The sequence below is a fragment of the Salvelinus fontinalis genome, chromosome 17 (assembly GCF_029448725.1).
Source record: "Salvelinus fontinalis isolate EN_2023a chromosome 17, ASM2944872v1, whole genome shotgun sequence".
Classification (NCBI taxonomy): Eukaryota; Metazoa; Chordata; class Actinopteri; order Salmoniformes; family Salmonidae; genus Salvelinus; species Salvelinus fontinalis.
This window is the reverse complement of record NC_074681.1, coordinates 29692648-29714760: the sequence shown is the minus strand read 5'-3', so window position 1 is coordinate 29714760 and position 22113 is coordinate 29692648. Positions and strand designations below refer to the sequence as shown.

Here is a 22113-nt window from a genome sequence, read left to right as displayed (position 1 = left end):
GAAGTTAGTTCAGTTTTGACCTCTCCAGAAGTAGACTATAAGCCTACTGAATTTGCTTACGGCTGTGATTAAAAACAGGGAAGTAGCAGCTGTTTGGAAATCTTAAATATGGTGGGGAATATTCTGCCAAATTACCACAGTGCTCACGCAGTGTTTTCTTTCTGAGGGGGGAAACTGTTTGGAGGCATTTACCATTTGTTAAAAGACGTCTATAAAACAACGTCCTTTATCTCAAGGGTGACTCACCACGCCGAATAACATAACACAATTATCACGTGGGACATAAACCTACATTTTAGGCTGCAACCGGTAAAAGCGTAATACATTTCGCCACCCTTAATTCCCATAGTGTTTGCTGCCAGGTGGGTCCACACCCAGAGCCTCTACTACATAGGGCAATAAAGGATGCTGTGTGTGCGCCAACAATCTTAACCTCAAGCCCTACACAGACAGAGACCAACCTATACCTATTTGTAAGCAATAGCCAGGTCGCTGTGGCAACCAGTAAATAAAACCAGCTCCTCCAATGACAATGGCCTGACATCTCCTTTATCCAGAAAACCTGGCCAACAGGTGAGGAGAGAGGGAGGAAAGAGAGGAGGGTTTGGAATACAAACAGACACAAACAGAGAAAGGTGTGGTACTGAAACTGACCTACTGTACACAGCTACACGCACGCAGTCTGTCACTAAAGAAAAAAAAAAACTCAGCACAAAATTGGGAATAGGATATAATAGCTGTATTGTTCTCCCTATATTACAGGGGCTTAACTACAATAGCTGAAATGCAGGCCTTTGTATCCCAGAAGACAAAAGCAAGCTATTCAAGAACATTGTATATTAACAACAATAATTGGTAGCTGGAACGATAGAGTGGAGCCTGACTCAAAAGGAAGAAATTATTGCAATTAACTGATTGGCGCGTGAATGTGGCCCTGTCTTTATTGAATTGTGTGGCATTCCTGATGTAAGCCATGTGGGACCACAGAGAGGAGGTGATTCAGTTTTTTTTGTTATGCTTGCTTAGTATAGAGGGCTATCTGTAATCACAGTAAGGTGTTCTCTCTCTCTGACCAGCTGCTCCCTGAAGGGGGTAGGAAGACACTAGACAGACTAGGGTTGTGTCTCTATTCCCTATGGGCCCTGGTCATAGGGTGCCATTTGGGACGTACCTTATATACTGCTGCTTTTCCCAAAGATAAAATATGATAAGGCAGCATAGGCCATATAGATAAATCATTGTTCATCTATATGGCATAGGTTACTAGGTGAACTTCATGAAAATAATTTCCTTTTAGAGGAGTCAAGTGATTCAAGACTGAGCGTTGAGGCCTCAGTTCTAGCCACAAACTCACCCCTGCCTCACAATCACCACGAAAAGATACCTAGAGCCCAGTGCTTTTTAGAATAATTTGCACAAGTGTCATTTTTAGATAATTGCACATCTAAAACATGTTTTTTATTTAACTAAGCAAGTCAGTTAAGAAAAAATTCTTATTTACAATGCCGGCCTGCACCGGCAAAACCAGGACGACGCTGAGCCAATTGTGCGCCGCCTATGGGACTCCCAATCACAGCCGGTTGTGATACAGCCTGGATTTGAACCAGGATGTCTGAAGTGACGCCTCTAGCACTGAGATGCAGTGCCTTAGACCGCTGTGCCACTCTGGAGGCCAATACAGAGGATAGATGTATATGTGAATGAATGTATGACCATCTGAGCATAAACAACTTATCTCGGCAAAGCAGTGGCACTCCATTTCTAATCAGGCATGCATGAGTAAAGGAACATGACAGGAATTCAGCTGGCTAAAATGCTGACATTCACAATCGAGATGGGCATGTTCATGCACCATAAAAAGTCCTAAAAATAAGTCCCATTCCATTCTATTAAATGCACAGCGCTACTGGAGTGAGTGAAATTGTTTTACAAGCTCAGCCCACAGACATGCCTGGATACATTTGTTATTTTTTATTTAACCTTTACTTAATTAGGCAAGTCAGTTAAGAACAAATTCTTATTTACAATGATGGCCTACCCCGGCTAAACCCGTACGACGCTGGGCCAATTGTGCACCGCCCTATGGTACTCCCAATCACGTCTGGATGTGATACAGCCTGGAATCGAACCAGGGACTGTAGTGACACCTCTTGCACTGAGATGCCATAGACTGCAGCGCCACTAATTGGAAAATTCACACGTTTATTAAATGTGAAGATATATACAGTTAAAGTCTGAATTTTACATACACTTAGGTTGGAGTCATTAAAACTTGTTTTTCAACGACTCCACATATTTCTTGTTAACAAACTATAGCTATGGCAAGTCGGTTTGGACATCTCCTTTGTGCATGACAGAAGTAATTTTTCCAACAATTGTTTACAGAGAGATTATTTCACTTATAATTAATTCACTGTATCACAATTCCAGTGGGTCAGAAGTTTACATACACTAAGTTCACTGTGTTTTAAACAGCTTGGAAAATTCCAGAAAATTATGTCATGGCTTTAAAAGCTTAGGCTTTAGGCTAACTGACATCATTTGAGTCAATAGGATCAACCTGTGGATGTATTTCAAGGCCTACCTTCAAACTCAGTGCCTCTTTGTTTGACATCATGGGAAAATCAAAAGAAATCAGCCAAGACCTCAGAAAATAAATTGTAGACCTCCACAAGTCTGGTTCATCCTTGGGAGCAATTTCCAAACGCCTGAAGGTACCACGTTCATCTGTACAAACAATAGTGTGCAAGTATAAACACCATGGGACCACGCAGCCGTCATACCGCTCAGGAAGGAGACGCGATCTGTCTCCTGGAGATGAACATACTTTGGTGCGAAAAGTGCAAATCAATCCCAGAACAGCAGCAAAGGACCTTGTGGAGATGCTGGAGGAAACGGGTACAAGTATCTATATCCACAGTAAAAACGAGTCCATATCGACATAACCTGAAAGGCCACTCAGCAAGGAAGAAGCCTTGTGGCATTATGGCATTTTCCACCATCATTTGCAAATAAATTCATTAAAAATCCTACAATGTGATTTTCTGGATTTTTTTTCTCATTTTGTCTGTCATAGTTGAAGTGTACCTATGATTAAAATTACAGGCCTCTCTCATCTTTTTAACTGGGAGAACTTGCACAATTGGTGGCTGACTAAATACTTTTTTGCCCCACTGTATACATTTAAAAAAGTCTACATTAGTCCTACCTACATAGCCATAGGTACCTCATGTGACAAGTATTTCTAGCTGTCCAAAAACAGTCACAATAAATAATTTGTATTCAGTGCAGGACGATGGGGATAAATGCTCTTTGTTCCTGTGGTGAGCTCACTCCAGAACTCAATGACATTGTTAAATATTTAAATACGCTGCCATCAGTGAGGATTCTCACATTTGCATGGGCTTCTTTTTTCCTTGTTGCAAAAGGGTCAACCCTACGTGCTTGGAGCATGGAAAGGGGTGGAGTCTCTGAGGTCGAAGGTGGGGGATAATGTGTGCATCCCAAATGGCACACTATATAGTGCACTACTTTTGAACAGGGCCCATAGAGAATCACCCAATGTCATTTCTTATCACGTCAAGCCTATAACCTATTAGATAAGCATAGGTTAATCGTTCAGTTTAGAGGTGTGCAGACAGACACACAAGCTTATCTCACATAACCATCAAGCACGTTGTGCATATCTGACACACAAATTCTTCCCTTTCTCAGAACAGTGGTCCATCACAACAGATGTCTCTTTTAATACACAAAGCCCCCCCTACCAGGCCTCATTCCGGTAGATGCCCCAAATTAAATGCAAAGCTACGGTTAGTTTTCCCAGGACTAGGATGCAAACGTTGGCCCGAGCTTTGAAAGGTTAATGAGCTCTTAGGTGCTGCTGCCACATTCTTTTTGTTATAGCATGGTCCATTTATTTGCAGAGGGGCATTTGCATACGAAAGGAGGGGTATGCCGTTTCCCCTCCGCATTCAGCAGGCTCTGTTTTTATGAGCACTCACAGAGCAACCAACCTTTGAAATGTAATATTTTGGGGTGGAAGATGCGCAAGGCAATCTAATTTAGGTTCATCACAGAACAGGCGGTAGACATGAGACTAACTGAACACTTTTAGTTCAGGCACATGGAAGCATACGGTTTCATTGTCCTCCAATTAGGATTCGTTTCAATTCATTTTCAGAGAGAAGCCTCAGCTGACTGCTTGGAGTGAGAAAGGTAGGCAGGCCTGAGGGAAGTTCTGTGAATCTACAATGAGGAAGCCCACGTTGCTTACTCTATCAAGGAGAAGTGAAACATCAAATGGAGAGCGTTGTGGTTTCATGTCATAGTGAGCTTTCAGTTACAGGCTAGTACAGCAGGCTCCATGGAGGCTTCCTTATACTTATGTTGATGTGTTTGAGAACACTGCTGCATAATGAGGATGATTACCACTCAGACAACCCCCCCCCCCCCCCCCCTCAATAAACATGTTACAAATACACAGGGAAGCCATTTTTGTGACAGAGTAAATTGTCCACAGGGCCTAGTGGCCTACACCTTCAGAGCCTTAGAAAAAGTAGGAAGTAGGAATCTTAGACCACAGTGTAGTGAGACTTATTACACAAAAGCTAGGGTGTCCAATTAAAAACACACCTTTAGACCAATGGGTAAAATAATATTAATTGTGTAGATAATCCTCTAAGAAAACCAATGGTCCAAACCTCATATCACCATCATAATCCGTTCAAAAGTATTTTCATATTTTAGTGCACGCTTCACATATGTGAAATTCTTTTTACTTTTATTTTTTACAAAAACAAGCATCTGTGTGAAATTCCAGGCTTTTTATTTTCAAAGCTTTTTTAATTCAGCTCGTGTCACGATAACTTTGCTTTTTGCGACACGCGGAAACAACTTTGAAGACGACGACGACCACAAAATGTCAAATCCTCAAAAGAGAAACCTGCACCACTATGTCAACAGAGCTCAATGCTTATTATCGGATGTATTACTTTATTAAATCCAACTTTTTGGATGTAATGTTAATGACATGTTAGAGAAAGACCCTACTGAACGATTCAGAACATGAATAACCACATTTGTCTTGGTAAAATGCATTTTATAACATAAGGAAGTGAAATTTAAATCACCAAAGTGTGTTTTCCCCTTCAAAAGCCAATGTAGCACATCAGTGATCACCAAGTCCTAACCAACCCTACAACATTTCTTTTTGAGGAAATCTGGCCCCAATGTTCCCTTATGACTCATTTCAGGAACATGAAATAGAAGAACGTCAAACCACAGTTCAATAAGCATTGTCATTTCTGCTCTTGAATTACAGTTGGCCTAAATGCATGTGTGACCTGAGCATACACACTGCAGATGTGCTGTGAGGTGAAAGATATCAGCGAATGTTTCCATTCATTTCAGCATGACAAATCACCAGGGCTATCATGCACCGCTCAATTCTCATATACTGATGGGAAATAAAACACCATGGTTCTTCTGATCAGAAACGATCTAGCAATTTTCAGGCAAGATATTTCTTCTTTTTCATGTTGGTTGCCAGGAATAGGAGGACAAAATGCATTCATTATTTTTTGAGCCTCAGAATATAACATGTCATGTGATAGTTTAGTTGGAAAATTCAATTAGCACTAGCCTCCAGCAAAAAATGTACACCCTGCTCTTTGGTTGAGCATTACAGGATTTGAGTCAATTCAATTGTGAATATCTACTCCTTTATTGGAAAAGCAGGCCAAAGGCAGATCCCTTACTATCGATTAGCAGCAGACTCCTCCCCACAGCACAGAGGAAAGATCTGAAAATGCACAGTAGTCCCTTGTAGCTCAGTTGGCAGAGCATGGCTCTGTATGAAAATGTATGCACTCACTACTGCAAGTCACTCTGGTTAATGGTATCTTCTAAATGACTAAAATGTACACACTTGTATTGCAGTAAATAATAGCAACATAAATCTAAATTGGGCACTATTAGGCCTACTTGGAACAGCAGTTAAAAATAATTGCGCCGTTTTAAACGCTTTAGGCCAACTAATAATTATGGTATTACCCATGTAATGTATTAGACTTTTATAAATAAATATACTAAAAATAAACAGTAAACTCAAATGAGCTGTACCTGCAGAATAATTGTCCCCATGTCATTCTAGAGGATGGACAGAGAGGGAGAGAGTGAGAGTGTGAGTGAGAGCTCTCCTACCAGGCACTTGGTTCTCAGGGTCAGGCTCATCCTTGATGCTGAGAATCCTACTGATCCTCTGTGATACAGAGGAGAACAGGCCGTGGACAAAGGGGACATTTTGCTCCTCCTCGTCTAAGCGCACCTTCCTGACCGCAGTCTGCTTTGTGCTGCTGCCAGCCCCTGGCTCTGACACAGACCTGTGGTAGGGAATCAGGGAGAGCAGAGACCGCAGCCTCCCCTGCCCACTGTGCTGCTCCACAGGTCCGGTACTGCTGGTGGTGGTAGTCCTCCTAGGTAGACTCAATACCCTGAGGTGGATAGGTTCCATTACGATGTGATCATTACTGTCCAACCTCGGCACGTTTGGTATTTTAGGTGTCAGCCTGGCAGAGGTCCTCCACTCGTAGCCGTTCAGTGGCTGCTCAGAAGAGGAGTGCTGCTTCAGCCAGCGCGTTCTGTAATGGTGCCAGTGGTAAGAACCCTCCATGCCAAACTGAGGTGGTTTCGGACCGGAATGTCTGCTGTGCTCTGGAAACTTTCTCGGTAGACTCATAATCAAATGTAAACCTAAAAGCTTTCAGATGAAGGCCACCATCGAACAGCAGCTGAACCTGATGGTTGGTTGACAGCTTTGTAATATTTTAACTGAATACAGCGACCATTTCTTTGTGTAGTAGTAATGTTCCCTATTTGAGTAGTAAGTTTCAGGTCTGAGAGTTCAGTATCTTGCTTACTGGCTGACTGTAGCCTTCCTGAGAGGAAGTGGGGTGTCAGAAGTATACGTAAGCTTCCTTAGACGCTCCAATCAGATGCTATTATACTGTAGGCCTCAAGTTGTGGTTTTCCGTATCAACAGTCAAGATTTTTTTTTCGAGATCGGACTTGGAGATCTTGTTAAAAGATGGAAAGGACTGTTTGTTGTCATTACTGCCCCATGATATGAATATACATTTTTCATAGATGTCACAAACACTCGAAGACTAGGCAATGTTTCTCTATCAGATGTTCCAACAAAATATTGCATTACGTACGTTGTGTAACTTCCACTGTCAGCATAACAGTCTAGACAGCATAAATAGGCCACAATACTGCTGCAATCCATTTGCTACAAAACACATTATGTAGGCTAAATTAAATTAGACCTCTGCCATTCACTGGAGTCCTTCACACATTTAAAATGTAAGTGTGAAGAAGACCTCCAGAGGGGTTTTTAGTTGTACGGCATAATTAACCAACGTTACACTTGAGAGCAAAAGAAAAAAACATTATGCCTTTTGACATTTCAAGTACGCCTAATTTAAAAACAGGAGATGGAGCATTAGTAAGTTATTCAAACAATTTATGATTGTCAAGGGAGTGCCTAAAATAAATGTGTTCATATGCGAAGAATATTGTAACCTAGGCCTATTTATTTTAGGCCATAACTGAAACAGTTTCTGTAGGCTATATACTTTTGAAATTCTGTAGGGCTCTGGTCAAAAGTAGTGCACTAAGGAAATATTGTGCCACTTGTGACACAGCCATGCTTTTCTTTCTTCTAAAACTAATGCATCCATATCAAGGTTTTCAATCCTCAGTCTTGCTGTGGTGGGTTTCACGTTGTGCTCCCTCCATTTCTGTCCCTGATAAGGATGTGCACTCCAATAAGCCCTGATGACAAAGGCAGGCAGGAGTGACTATGGCCTGTAGCTAGCCCCCAGTGGGACTCCTCTCCCATTTCCTCTCAGATCACAGAGGACTGGGGCCCAGCCAGGGCACCGCATTTAGCAGGACACATGAATATTTATGACACCATGCCATTCTGTTAGGGGTGGCCAGCAGCCGAGTGAGTGACATATAAGCCACATGGTCTACGTCATGTGGTAGTTGATGATGGAAAATACCACAATGGCTGGGTTGAATGGATGTTATGATTGATATTTGAGGAAGGACTCAAATAACCAACATTTTGTGAATGCTAGTAATGGGTATTGAATAGGAAGTATACCCATGAGAAGATGTGCAATCAAAACATTTTCCATGTTCAGGACCACTTCACTGTGGAATTGCCAGTGCTGCACTTTTCGCTCTTAACTTGATGAGTGTATGCGCTAAGCTACCTCAGCATCCATTGACACACAGTCCCCATCATGTTCCCCAGAGTTAATGGCACCCCCTCCAGTTCCTCGGAGTTAATGGCACCCCCTCCAGTTCCTCTGAGTTAATGGCACTCCCTTGACAATCATAAATTGTTTGAATAACTTACTAATGCTCCATCTCCTGTTTTTAAATTAGGCGTACTTGAAATGTCAAAAGGCATAATGTTTTTTTCTTTTGCTCTCAAGTGTAACGTTGGTTAATTATGCCGTACAACTAAAAACCCCTCTGGAGGTCTTCTTCACACTTACATTTTAAATTTGTTCATATAGGCAGAATATTGTATATAAATTAATTCATATGGTTATATAAAGGCTGAAGGCTAAAAATAGCCTATACTATATATTGGCCTATATCTAGTTTCTGTAATATATTTTCATTTTAAATATTGTATTTGCATTTTCTCTAGTTTTCACACCATCCATCAACACCAACCAATCACTATACAACAAAAAGTCTTAATTTATAAACAAAAAGGCTTAGCAAAATACAAAAAATGATTGGGCAAGTATGCCTAACACATTTAATTAAGTATGACCGAAAACTAGAACCGTCTTTTAGGCATCATGGGAATGTAACATTAATACATTCTAATTACGTTTTAGCTGTCCAAAATTGTGTGACATAAAAAAACTTTTTGTTCCTTGTATTAATGGCAGTGTTTTCCTTTCAATATATTTACCTTTCTAAATTAGACATTGAACCCAGTTTAAAAAAAATCATCAGCTGATTAATTTTAGTTGGTGTTTTTTCTAACCCATCTACAGTGGGGAGAACAAGTATTGGATACACTGCCGATTTTGCAGGTTTTCCTACTTACAAAGTATGTAGAGGTCTGTAATTTTTATCATAGGTACACTTCAACTGTGAGAGACAGAATCTAAAACAAAAATCCAGAAAATCACATCGTATGATTTTTAAGTAATTAATTTGCATTTTATTGCATTACATAAGTATTTGATCACCTACCAGCCAGTAAGAATTCCAGCTCTCACAAACCTGTTAGTTTTTCTTTAGAAGCCCTCCTGTTCTCCACTCATTACCTGTATTAACTGCACCTGTTTGAACTCGTTACCTGTATAAAAGACACCTGTCCACACACTCAATCAAACAGACTCCAACCTCTCCACAATGGCCAAGACCAGAGAGCTGTGTAAGGACATCAGGGATAAAATTGTAGACCTGCACAAGGCTGGGATGGGCTACAGGACAATAGGCAAGCAGCTTGGTGAGAAGGCAACAACCGTTGGCGCAATTATTCAAAAATGGAAGAAGTTCAAGATGACGGTCAATCACCCTCGGTCTGGGGCTCCATGCAAGATCTCACCTCGTGGGGCATCAATGATCATGAGGAAGGTGAGGGATCAGCCCAGAACTACACGGCAGGACCTGGTCAATGACCTGAAGAGAGCTGGGACCACAGTCTCAAAGAAAACCATTAGTAACACACTACGCCGTCATGGATTAAAATCCTGCAGCGCACGCAAGGTCCCCCTGCTCAAGCCAGCACATGTCCAGGCCCGTCTGAAGTTTGCCAATGACCATCTGGATGATCCAGAGGAGGAATGGGAGAAGGTCATGTGGTCTGATGAGACAAAAATAGAGCTTTTTGGTCTAAACTCCATTCGCCATGTTTGGAGGAAGAAGGATGAGTACAACCCCAAGAACACCATCCCAACCGTGAAGCATGGAGGTGGAAACATCATTCTTTGGGGATGCTTTTCTGCAAAGGGGACAGGACGACTGCACCGTATTGAGGGGAGGATGGATGGGGCCATGTATCGCGAGATCTTGGCCAACAACCTCCTTCCCTCAGTAAGAGCATTGAAGATGGGTTGTGGCTGGGTCTTCCAGCATGACAACGACCCGAAACACACAGCCAGGGCAACTAAGGAGTGGCTCCGTAAGAAGCATCTCAAGGTCCTGGAGTGGCCTGGCCAGTCTCCAGACCTGAACCCAATAGAAAATCTTTGGAGGGAGCTGAAAGTCCGTATTGCCCAGCGACAGCACCGAAACCTGAAGGATCTGGAGAAGGTCTGTATGGAGGAGTGGGCCAAAATCCCTGCTGCAGTGTGTGCAAACCTGGTCAAGAACTACAGGAAACGTATGATCTCTGTAATTGCAAACAAAGGTTTCTGTACCAAATATTAAGTTCTGCTTTCCTGATGTATCAAATACTTATGTCATGCAATAAAATGCAAATGAATTACTTAAAAATCATACAATGTGATTTTCTGGATTTTTGTTTTAGATTCCGTCTCACAGTTGAAGTGTACCTATGATAAAAAATTACAGACCTCTACATGCTTTGTAAGTAGGAAAACCTGCAAAATCGGCAGTGTATCAAATACTTATTCTCCCCACTGTATATACACACACACAACACCCCATAATGACAAAATGAAAACATGTTTTAGAAATTTCTGCAAATGTATTGACAATGAAATACAGAAATATCTAATTTACATAAATATTCACACCCCTGAGATAATACTTTATAGAAGCACCTTTAGCAGCGATGAGTCTTTGTGGGTAAGTCTCAGAGCTTTCCACACCTGGACTTTGCAACATTAGATGTATTTATTTATTTTGTATTATTCTTCAAGCTCTGTCAAATTGGTTGTTGATCATTGCTAGACAACCATTTTCAGGTCTTGCCATAGATTTTCAAACTGATTAAACTGTAATTCAGCCACTCCAGAACATTCACTGTCTTCTCAGTAAGCAACTCTAATGTAGATTTGGCCTTGTGTTTTGGGTTATTTTCCTGCTAAAAAGTGAATTCATCTCCCAGTGGAAAGCAGACTGAACCAGGTTTTTCTCTCGGATTTTGCTTGTGCTTAGCTCCATTCCGTTTCTTTTTTATCCTGAAAAACTCCCCAGTCCTTAACAATTATAAGCAAACCCATAGGGCTCCCGAGTGGCACAGCAGTCTGTGATCAAGAGTCCCATAGGGTTCAACGCTGGTCCGACCAATCAGATTTCAAGATTGCTTCGATCACGTGCTGGGATATGTTCCGCATTGCGGCAAACAACAACATTGACAAATTCGCTGATTTGGTGAGCGAGTATATTAGCAAGTGCATCGGTGATGTTGTACCCACAGCGTCTAAAACATTCCCCAACCAGAAACCGTGGATTGATGGCGGCATTCGCGCAAAACTGAAAGCGCGAATCACTGCTTTTAAATCAGGGCAAGGTCACCGGAAACATGACCGAATACAGTGTAGCTATTCCCTCCGCAAGGCAATCAAACAAGCTAAGCATCAGTATAGAGACAAAGTGGAGTCACAATTTAACAGCTCAGACACGAGAGGTATGTGGCAGGGTCTACAGTCAATCACGGACTACAAAAGAACAGCACCGTCGCGGACCACGATGCCTTGCTCCCAGACAGACTAAACAACTTTTTTGCTCGCTTTGAGGACAATACAGTGCCACTGACACGGCCTGCTACCAAAACCTGCGGGCCCTCCCTCACTGTAACCAACGTGACTAAAAGATTTAAACGTGTTAACCCTCGCAAGGCTGCAGGCCCAGACGGCATCCCTAGCCGCGTCCTCAGAGCATGCGCAGACCAGCTGAATGGTGTGTTTACAGACATATTCAATCAATCCTTATCCCAGTCTACTGTTCCCACATGCTTCAAGACGGCCACCATTGCTCCTGTTCCAAAGAAAGTGAAGGTAACTGAGCTAAATGACTACCGCCCCTGTAGCACTCACTTCTGTCATCGTGAAGTGCTTTGAGAGACTAGTCAAGGACCATATCACCTCCACCCTAACTGACACCCTAGACCCACTCCAATTTGCTTACCGCCCCAATAGGTCCACAGATGACGCCATCACACTGCCCTAACCCATCTGGTCCTGGACTTCCTGACGGGCCGCCCCCAGGTGGTGAGGGTAGGTAACAACATCTCCACCCCGCTGATCCTCAACACTGGGTCCCCACAAGGGTGCGTTCTCAGCCCTCTCCTGTACTCCCTGTTCACCCACGACTGCGTGGCCATGCACGCCTCCAACTCAATCGTCAAGTTTGCAGACGACACTACAGTGGTAGGCTTGATTACAAACAACGACGAGACGGCCTACAGGGAGGAGGTGAGGGCCCTCAGAGTGTGGTGTCAGGAAAATAACCTCACACTCTATGTCAACAAAACAAAGGAGATGATCGTGGACTTCAGGAAACAGCAGAGGGAGCAGCCCCCTATCTACATCGACGGGACAGTAGTGGAGAAGGTGGAAAGTTTTAAGTTCCTCAGTGTACACATCACGGACAAACTGAAATGGTCCACCCACACAGACAGCGTGGTGAAGAAGGCGCAGCAGCGCCTCTTCAACCTCAGGAGGCTGAAGAAATTCAGCTTGTCACCAAAAACTTTTCACAAACTTTCACAGATGCACAATCGAGAGCATCCTTTTGGGCTGTATCACCGCCTGGTACGGCAACTGCTCTGCCCATAACCGTAAGGCTCTCCAGAGGGTAGTGAGGTCTGCACAACGCATCACCGGGTGCAAACTACCTGCCCTCCAGGAAACCTACACCACCCGATGTCACAGGAAGGCCAAAAAGATCATCAAGGACAACAACCACCCGAGCCACTGCCTGTTCACCCCGTTATCATCCAGAAGGTGAAGTCAGTACAGGTGCATCAAAGCGGGGACCGAGAGACTGAAAAACAGCTTCTATTTCAAGGCCATCAGACTGTTAAAAACCATCACTAACATTGAGTGGCTGCTACCAACATACTGACTCAACTCTAGCCACTTTAATAATGGAAAAATTGATGTAATCAATTTATCACTAGCCACTTTATATAATGCTTACATACCCTACATTACTCATCTCATATGTATATGCTGTACGCTATACCATCTACTGCATCTTGCCATCTCGATGTAATGTATCACTAGCCACTTTAAACAATGCCACTTTATATAATGTATTCATACCCTACATTAGTCATCTCATATGTATATACTGTACTCTATACCATCTACTGCGTCTTGCCTATGCTGTTCGGGTATCACTTATTCATATATTTTTATGTACATATTCATTCCTTTACACTTGTGTGTATAAGGTAGTTGTTGTGAAATTGTTAGGTTATATTACTTGTTAGATATTGCCGCATGATTGGAACTAGAAGCACAAGCATTTCGCTACACTCGCATTAACATCTGCTAACCATGTGTATGTGACAAATACATTTGATTTGATTTTGACTTGATCCCACTCAAACAAATACGTGTGTGTGGGTGAGTGAGTGAGTGACTGAGTGAGCGTTGTCCAGATTGTTTTCACAGTCTTGCTTTGACCACCAGACGACAGGAAGAAAAAAACGTAATAACAGTATACCAGTGGAAGGGAGGACAGTAGCAGGTGACCCAACTGTGGTTTGTAGCTACCAATTCAAATGCAGTAATTCCCACGATTGGGTTTTAATAACTTAATTCATAAACAAACTTGATATATATATATATATTTTTTAAACTAACTAGTTGGTAGCTCTACATTTACTTGTTACTTCTGTGAACTTTCATTATCCTCCATTATCCATCCAACGCATATACATGTAATTAGTCAGCTGCTATCTGGTGATGTGATTTATATCTTTGCAAGCAAACATTAGCTTCGTTAGGTTACATTAGCTAACCTTTAGCTAGCTCACTAAATAACTACTGCAGAGGCTAATTTGACTGTACTGTATGTGTTCTATTTACATTTTAGAGTCCGATTCCACCAACATCTGCAGAGGCATCAACATCAAGCTTGAGCAAATAAATATACTGGAGCTAGGCATAAACAGGGTCCGTGTCTTATTGTCATAGTTGGTGGTTACACAATTAGGCTACAACATCCCATGGCGCCGGAAGAAATGGAAGCCGTTTTACGGGCGACTAACTAATTGTGCTATTATGTGGGGGGTTTTTCACGTTATTTGTAACTTATTTTGTACATAACGTTTCCGTTATGGAAAAAAGAGCTTCTGGAAATCAGGACAGCGATCACTCACCTCGGATTAGACAAAGGTTCTTTCTTCAAAAAGCAGGACGCACAGGTTGTACTTCAGACACCCGACAAGGCCAAAATCTCAGACATTGGCAAGAGAAAGAAACGCAGGTATAGAGGACACAGGGCGGGGTGCAAGGATCCGCCGATGGCGAGTGGGAACCCTGCCCTTAACATCAATATTAAGTAGAGATTCTCATGATAAGCTGTAGACCACACTAATTGCCAAGAGAGTTTATCTATATTTTTCGTGGCTGTTGATTTACCACTACAGACGGACGCTTGCACTAAGACCGCACTGAGTCAACTGTATAAGGAAATAAGCAAATAGAAAACCGCTCACCCAGAGGCAGCACTCCTAGTGGCCAGGGACTTTAATGCAGGGAAACTTAAATCAGTTTTCTAGAATTTCTATCAGCATGATAAAAGTGCAACATGAGGGAGAAAATAATGTATAGATCACCTTTACTCCACACACAGAGACAGATACAAAGCTCTCCCTCGCCCTCCATTAGGAAAATCTGACCAAAATTCTATCCTCCAGATTCCAAGCAAATATTAAAGCAGGAAGCACCAGTGACTCGGTCTATAAAAAAGTGGTCACATGAAGCAGATGCTAAACTACAGGACTGTTTTGCTAGCACAGACTGGAATATGTTCCGGGATTCTTCCGATGCCATTGAGGAGTACACCACATCAGTCATTGGCTTCATCAATAAGTGCATCGAGGACATCATCCCCACAGTGACTGTACGTACATACCCAAACTAGAAGCCATGGGTTACAGGCAACATTAGCACTGAATTAAAGGTTAGAGCTGCCGCATTTAAGGAGCGGGACTCTAACCCAGAAGCTTATAAGAAATCCTATTATGCCCGCAGACGAACAATCAAACAGGCAAAGCGCCGATACAGGACTAAGATTGAATCGTAATACACCGGCTCCGACGCTCGTCGGATGTGGCAGGGCCTGCAAACTATTACAGACTACTTAGGGACTCTGCACAGTGACACCAGCCTACAAGATGAGCTAAATCACTTCTATGCTCGCTTCTAGGCAAGCAACAATACGGAATGCATGAGAGCATCAGCTGTTCCGGACGACTGCTTGATCATGCTATCCGTAGCCGACATGAATAAGACCTTTAAACATGTCAACATTCACAAGGCTGCTGGGCCAGACGAATTACCAAAACGTGTGCTCCGGCCATGTGCTGACCAACTGGCAGGTGTCTTCACTGACATTTTCAACATGTTCACCATAGTCCCTTCACCATAGTCCCTGTGCCCAAGAGCACAAAGGTAACCTGCCTAAATGACTACAGACCCGTAGCACTCACATCCATAGCCATGAAGTGCTTTGAAAGGCTGGTAATGGCTCACATCAACACCATTATCCCAGAAACCCTAGACCCACTCCAATGTGCATACAGCCCAAACAGATCCTCAGACGACAGAATCTCTATTGCACTCCACACTGCCTTTTCTCACCTGGACAAAAGGAACACCTACATGAGAAAGCTATTCATTGATTACAGCTCAGCGTTCAACACCATAGTGCCCTCAAAGCTCATCACTAAGCTAAGGACTCTGGGACTAAACACCTTCCTCTGCAACTGGATCTTGGACTTCCTGACGGGCCACCCACAGGTGGTAAGGGTAGGTAGCAACACATCTGCCACGCTGATCCTCAACACAGGGGCCCCTCAGGGGTGCATGCTCAGTCCCCTCCTGTACTCCCTGTTCACCCCCGACTCACCCTCCCTGTTCACCCCCACCACCATCATTAAGTTTGCCGACGACACAACAGTGGTAGGCCTGATCACCGACAATGATGAGACAGCCTATAGGGATGAGGTCAGAGACCTGGCCGGGTGGTGCCAGAATAACAACCTATCCCTCAACGTGATCAAGACAAAGGAGATGACTGTGGACTACAGGAAAAAGGAGGACCGAGCACGCCCCCATTCTCATCAACAGGGCTGTAGTGGAGCAGGTTGACAGCTTCAAGTTCCTTGGTGTCCACATCACCAACAAACTAGAATGGTCCAAACACACCAAGACAATCGTGAAGAGGGCATGACAAAACTATTCCCCCTCAGGAGACTGAAGAGATTTGGCATGGGTCCTCAGATCCTCAAAAAGTTCTACAGCTGAAACATCGAGAGCATCCTGACTGGCTGCATCACTGCCTGGTACAGCAACTGCTCGATAAATCAAGAGGTAATTACTTGCTTCAATAACAATATAAAAACGATATAAAAATGTTTAGATTCATTTTCGATAATGTCGATATCGAATAATTAGGTACAGCAGTCCATTTCTTCTCTGACGCAGCAGGAACGTGCGGAGAAGTGACAATATGCATGTGGAGAGGTATACGCCCACTAAAAACCACTCAGCACCTCGAGTGATGGGATAGCCACTATTAACCACGAAAAATGTGTGATGTAGGCAAAACATGGCAGTGATAGCCATGGAGAAGGAGCAGCTTCCAACGAAGAAATTATTCATAAAAAGGGTTCAACCCTCTCAGTTATTTGGAAGTGGTTTGGCTTTTTGAAATACGACAAAGAGCAGAGCAATGTTCGGTGCAAATTGTGCAGTAGACAGGTGGCTACCAAGTCTGGTAATACGACAAACATTTTTCACCATCTGGAACACGCAGAAAGTTTTAGTTTGTGCCACGGTATTGATAAACGCCCCTCAAGCACCAGCCAATCTAGGCATGTTCGCCCTACGCAATCAACACTGACAGCGTTTATGCTCTACGAGCAAACATCAAAAAGACATCACAATTTCTATTATGCATTGCATTGCTAAGGACATGCTACTAATTAGCACAGTCGAAAATGAAGGTTAAGAGGCTTATCAATTTAAATTGACTACAGGTACGTACGTACTCCCTGGCCGCAAACATGTCACACACACCGCACAGCCTAAACTCTACGCCAAGTGTAGGAAAAAAGTTGAGGAACAGCTCAAGACAGATTTGACGTATTTGGCTACAGAGTGGGTAGAGACAAACGGGTGGATCGAGCAATTGGAGTGTGTAAGAAAGTGGTAGATGCTTTTTCCTATTTGTTGAAAAAGAAGAGACCTGGCAGTTGCTCAAAAAGAACACAACCTACCCCAGCACAAGTTGGTGACAGAGTCGCCTACCAGGTGGGGATCACATCAAAAGATGGTGCAAAGCGTATTGGAGCAGGAGAAGCCATTTCACAGGTCTTGTCCAGTGACAAGAAGACTTAGCTCCCACCTATACAGATGTTCTTGAGTCCATCAACCAGGCATTGACCCCAATCCTAGAATTCACAGATGCTCTGTCTGGTGAGTCTTATGTCAGTGTGTCTTACCTGAAGCCAGTACTACACAGAAGTCATGAAACCTGATGGTGAAACAGAGCTCATCAAAACGATAGTCATGGACTATCTGAATGAGAAATATGATTACCTCCTGAACATAGCCTCATTGGTCGACCCTCAGTTTAAAACACATTACATCAAAGAGGAGAAGGTGGGCCACAAAAGCAAGAGCTGTCTCAGAGATGGTCAATGAGGGACATGAAAACAAAAGCCCAGCACAGGGAGATATTGCTGCTGCTGCTTCACCACAACTGCCAGCTAAAAAGAGAAAGTCACTGGGCAGTATTTTCAAAAAGCCATGCTCCACCACCACAGGTCTTACTGAAATCCAGCTGGTAGAAAAGTAACTCAGCTGCTACATTCAGTCTCTTGATGCTGACAGTGACACCAATCCTGTGGATTGGTGGAAGATCCACCAAAAAAAAGACTTTCCCAAAGTCAGCCACCTGGCAAAGCGCTACCTGTGCATTCCTGTGACCTGCTCCCCCCCAGAGCGTGTTTTTAGCACAGGTGGCAACCTAGTGACCTTCCATAGGGCAACTTTAAAGCCAGAGAACATAGACAGACTTGTCTTTCTTGCTTGTAACTTGTAAGAAAACAACTACACCAACTTCAACTGTGATGTGCCATTAGGCTAACATTTATAATGCATATTGACTTGCACTATTTGTTTTTTCACTTTTTATTTCTTGTTCATAACTTAAGGGTTTATAGCTTTAAAATAAAGTGGAGTTAAAATGTTATCTGGGAGTTATTCTACTTCTGACAGTAAACAAGAAACATTAAAGCCTTCGGGTTGTTCAGGCAGGCTTGATTCTGAAGCAGAAATGACCCCTTTTAAACATAATTTTATTAAAATTGTGATAATTATCATTAAAGCTAGAGACAGTAGACATACTTCGTCTTTCTTGCTTGTAACTTGTCAGACAACAACTACCCCAACATAAACTATGATGTGCCATTAGGCTAACAGTTATAATGCATATTGACTTGCACCATTTTATTTTTTTACTTCTTGCTCATGACTTAAGGGTTTACAGCTTTAAAAAAGTTGATGTTATTTGTGAGTTCTACTTCTAACAATAAATAAGAAACATAAAAAATATGTACCGTTAAAACATTATTTGATTAATATCGTGATAATTATCATTATCAAATTAAATATTTATATCGTGATAATTTATTTGCCATATCGTCCAGCCCTAGTTGTGTGTACGGCCCAGTACATCACTGGGGCTAAGCTGCCTGCCAACCAGGACCTCTACAGAGGTGTCAGAAGAAGGCCCTAAAAATTGTCAAAGACCCCAGCCACCCCAGTCATAGACTGTTCTCTCTGCTTCCGCATGGCAAGCGGTACCGGAGCACCAAGTCTAAGTTCAAAAGGCTTCTCAACAGCTTCTACCCCCAAGCCATAAGACTCCCGAACAGCTAATCAAATGGCTACCCGGACTATTTGCATTGTGTCCCACCACCCCAACCTCTCTTTTACGCTGCTGCTACTCTCTGTTTATCATCTATGCATAGTCAATTTAACTATACCTACATGTACATATTAACTCAATTAGCCCGACTAACTGGTGCCCCCGCACATTGACTCTGTACCGGTGCTGTTATTTTCACCGTTTTTAAAAATGTCTTTACTTATCTATTGTTTACCTAATACCCATTTTTTTCTTAAAAATTGCACTGTTGATTATGGCGTGTAAGCATTTCACTGTAATGTCTACACCTGTTGTATTTGGCGCATGTGATAAATAAACTTTGATTTCTACTGTTGTTCTCTCTGTACTATGCAGGCTTAGTTGATTGTTCATGCAAAGTTTTAAGTCTAAATTTGAGAAAATGTGATATTAGTAAGGAGAGGATGGTGTGGGTGACTGACTGGTGTCTTCTGAGGGTGGGTATCGTGTGTGAAGGTTAGTATGCATGATCTATTGACATAAAAAATACAAAATCACCAATACACTAAACTATCTACAAGACCAGTGCTAAACTTTCTACAAGACTTTTCACACCCTTGCAGTCAGTTCTTCAGCATGGGGGAGAGGGGTAGTTAGTATACTCTTCTAGCCAACTCACTATTGTTGGCAGTGCTTGTCTACTCACCAGTACAACTTTAGGTGCTCATACACAACAATACACGACTAGACGGTTGACAAGTCAAGCCCCCCTCAAACTTTTCACATCTTCGCTAACAGCCCATCTCAATGCCCCATTATTGACTGAGTGTAACAAAACGCATACCGGTCTACTGTACCCTTTTATTTGTTTACAGATGAACATGGTTTATTGTATGGTTACACATCCTCATGATCAGTCTTCATGTCTTTCCAGGAGACTTGCATTATACAAATCTTCTGCAAGCGTTCAAAGCAGTGAAGAAAGTGTCCGAGAGGCTAGTCCACTTGGCTGGAGTGCAGAAAGGACCAGACACAGTTGTCTTCAAGGAGCCAGAGTCACAGCCCCCCAAACCAAACATCCCTGCCAACACTGCCACAGTGCCAAAGCCTGCTGAACCAGCTGCCATTAGCCAACACAAGAGGTTCACCAGCTGAAGAACATTCTGGAACTTGTCTGGAACCTTCAACCAACACAACATCCATATTCAGTTAGATTGCTCACAACTGCATTGTGGTATAGATACTGCTAGCTGTTGTACATACTGTATATAAATGGTGTTTTATATAATATTTGTACTGACAAGTGACTAAATGATTCCAGCTGCATCAGAAACCAATAAAGTGTTGACTTCAACTCAGACACACCGGTAGGGTTGTCAAACATTTGCCTGCCGACAGTACTTAGCACCCACCTCTGAACAGAGTGTCGGCAGTCAATCTCTTTTGTGTGTTCACACAGCAAAGTCGTCAGCCACTCAGCCTTGATAAAATACTCCAAACCAGAATGTGGCAGTAGCGTTGTATTGTACCAGAATGTGGCAGTATTAAGGTTAAATACTGTCTCCGATCTGGTGCACAGGAAAAATGACATTGGGCTGCTGGAATGGCTTTATCCAAAGGCCACATTGATGTCTTTATTCAGCCCTGTCCTGGCGGAAATCAGGACTGTACCCAGGACCTATGAGAGCATGAACACCGCCCGATCTAAAAATAGCACCTTGCCATTAAAAATGGCAATAAATCAGACCATGAATAACAGTACGTGAAGGGGGGGGGGGGGTATAGGGTGACAAAGCATTGAACATCCCCCTGCAAAATACTAATGTCTGTGTTTCAAATGGCACCAGGGCTATGGTCAAAAGTAATGCACTATAGGCCTATAGGAAAGGAGTGTTCAAATCTTACTCTGAGGTCCGGAGTACTGCTGGTTCTCTGATAAAACCAGCAGTATGGTATGGTATTTGACACCCCAACCAGCCAAGAGCGGTTAAATTATTTCACTTCATGAGAGGAAACATGGCTTAATGCTGTTATAATAACGCTAAATAGTTGCGTATAATGATTATCTCGTCACTGGAATTCAACAGCTTAGCAACACCAAAGGGACTACAAAACAAAAAAAGGGGTCTGAGAAAACAGCAACTCAATCAGTACACAAAACTAGCTCAAGTCATTCTCTTAACACAAAATCAGCCTAGGTTCCTAACCTGTGTGTTCTTCCAATCACCAGGATGATAGAAAAAATGAAATAGACAAGTGCTTTTTTTTTTTTAAACAGCACAGGTTAGTTTCTTGTTTTGTTTTTCAGAGGGGAAGGGAAATCCTGCCCCCCATCCCAACCCCCTAATGACAGCATGGCTGCTTTTATGCAAGCTGAGGTGGGACAGAAGAACACAGGGAACTTTTCATTTCCTCCTCTGATCTGCCTCTGCTGAGCCATTGTAGGGTGGTTGGGAGGGAGGACATACAATGATAGACGTAGACCTAATCTCCCTCTTCTCCCCATCACTCTTCTGTAGACACAACTTCATTTCAAACCTGTTTTGGTGCGGCACAGCTGTTTACCTCGTTTCTAGATAGCACAACACTTATGCAGCATTGACCTTGGATTGGTAAATGAGGGGGTTTAGAGCTGTCCAATTCCAGTTCTGAAGGCCTGAAACACTTCTTCTGGTGTTTGTTTCTACGTGGTAGTGTCCCAGGTCTGAATTAGTCCCTTTTTAAAAGGAGAGGGTGGAAACGAGGAGTGTTTTGGCCCTCCACGACCGACCTTGAACAGCCCTGGTTTAGAGAGAGGATTCATCTTCCAGCGCAGGAAGCATTTTCTCCTTTGTTAAAGACCAATAAACCATGTCTCCTCTCTCCAAGAGAGAAAGGTTTCCTCACAGTGACACACAACCAAAGTGTGAGGTTCATATCTAGCCTATTAGCCTAGGCAGCCTACCAATAAATCTTCTATATCATATAAAATGTAACCTGAATTTGTAATGAGCGGCAGGAGGAAGGGAAAAA

General features: G+C 42.8%; 1 protein-coding gene across 4 annotated transcripts in view; it reads right to left on the bottom strand.

Annotated features, from left to right (window-relative positions):
• LOC129814125 (ras GTPase-activating protein nGAP-like) overlaps positions 1 to 22113 on the bottom strand; it is an 88048-nt gene that overhangs the window by 56690 nt on the left and 9245 nt on the right. For 2 of the 4 annotated variants that reach the window (XM_055866948.1, XM_055866949.1), the window contains exon 1: positions 6205 to 6906. The exons of 1 other annotated variant lie outside the window; for it this stretch is intronic. In XM_055866948.1, the coding sequence (XP_055722923.1) occupies positions 6205 to 6739 (535 nt within the window). In that variant the 5' untranslated portion in view covers positions 6740 to 6906. Of the gene's footprint in view, positions 1 to 6204; positions 6908 to 22113 lie in introns of those variants that run through there. One more of the 4 variants, XM_055866951.1, reaches the window with a different exon arrangement.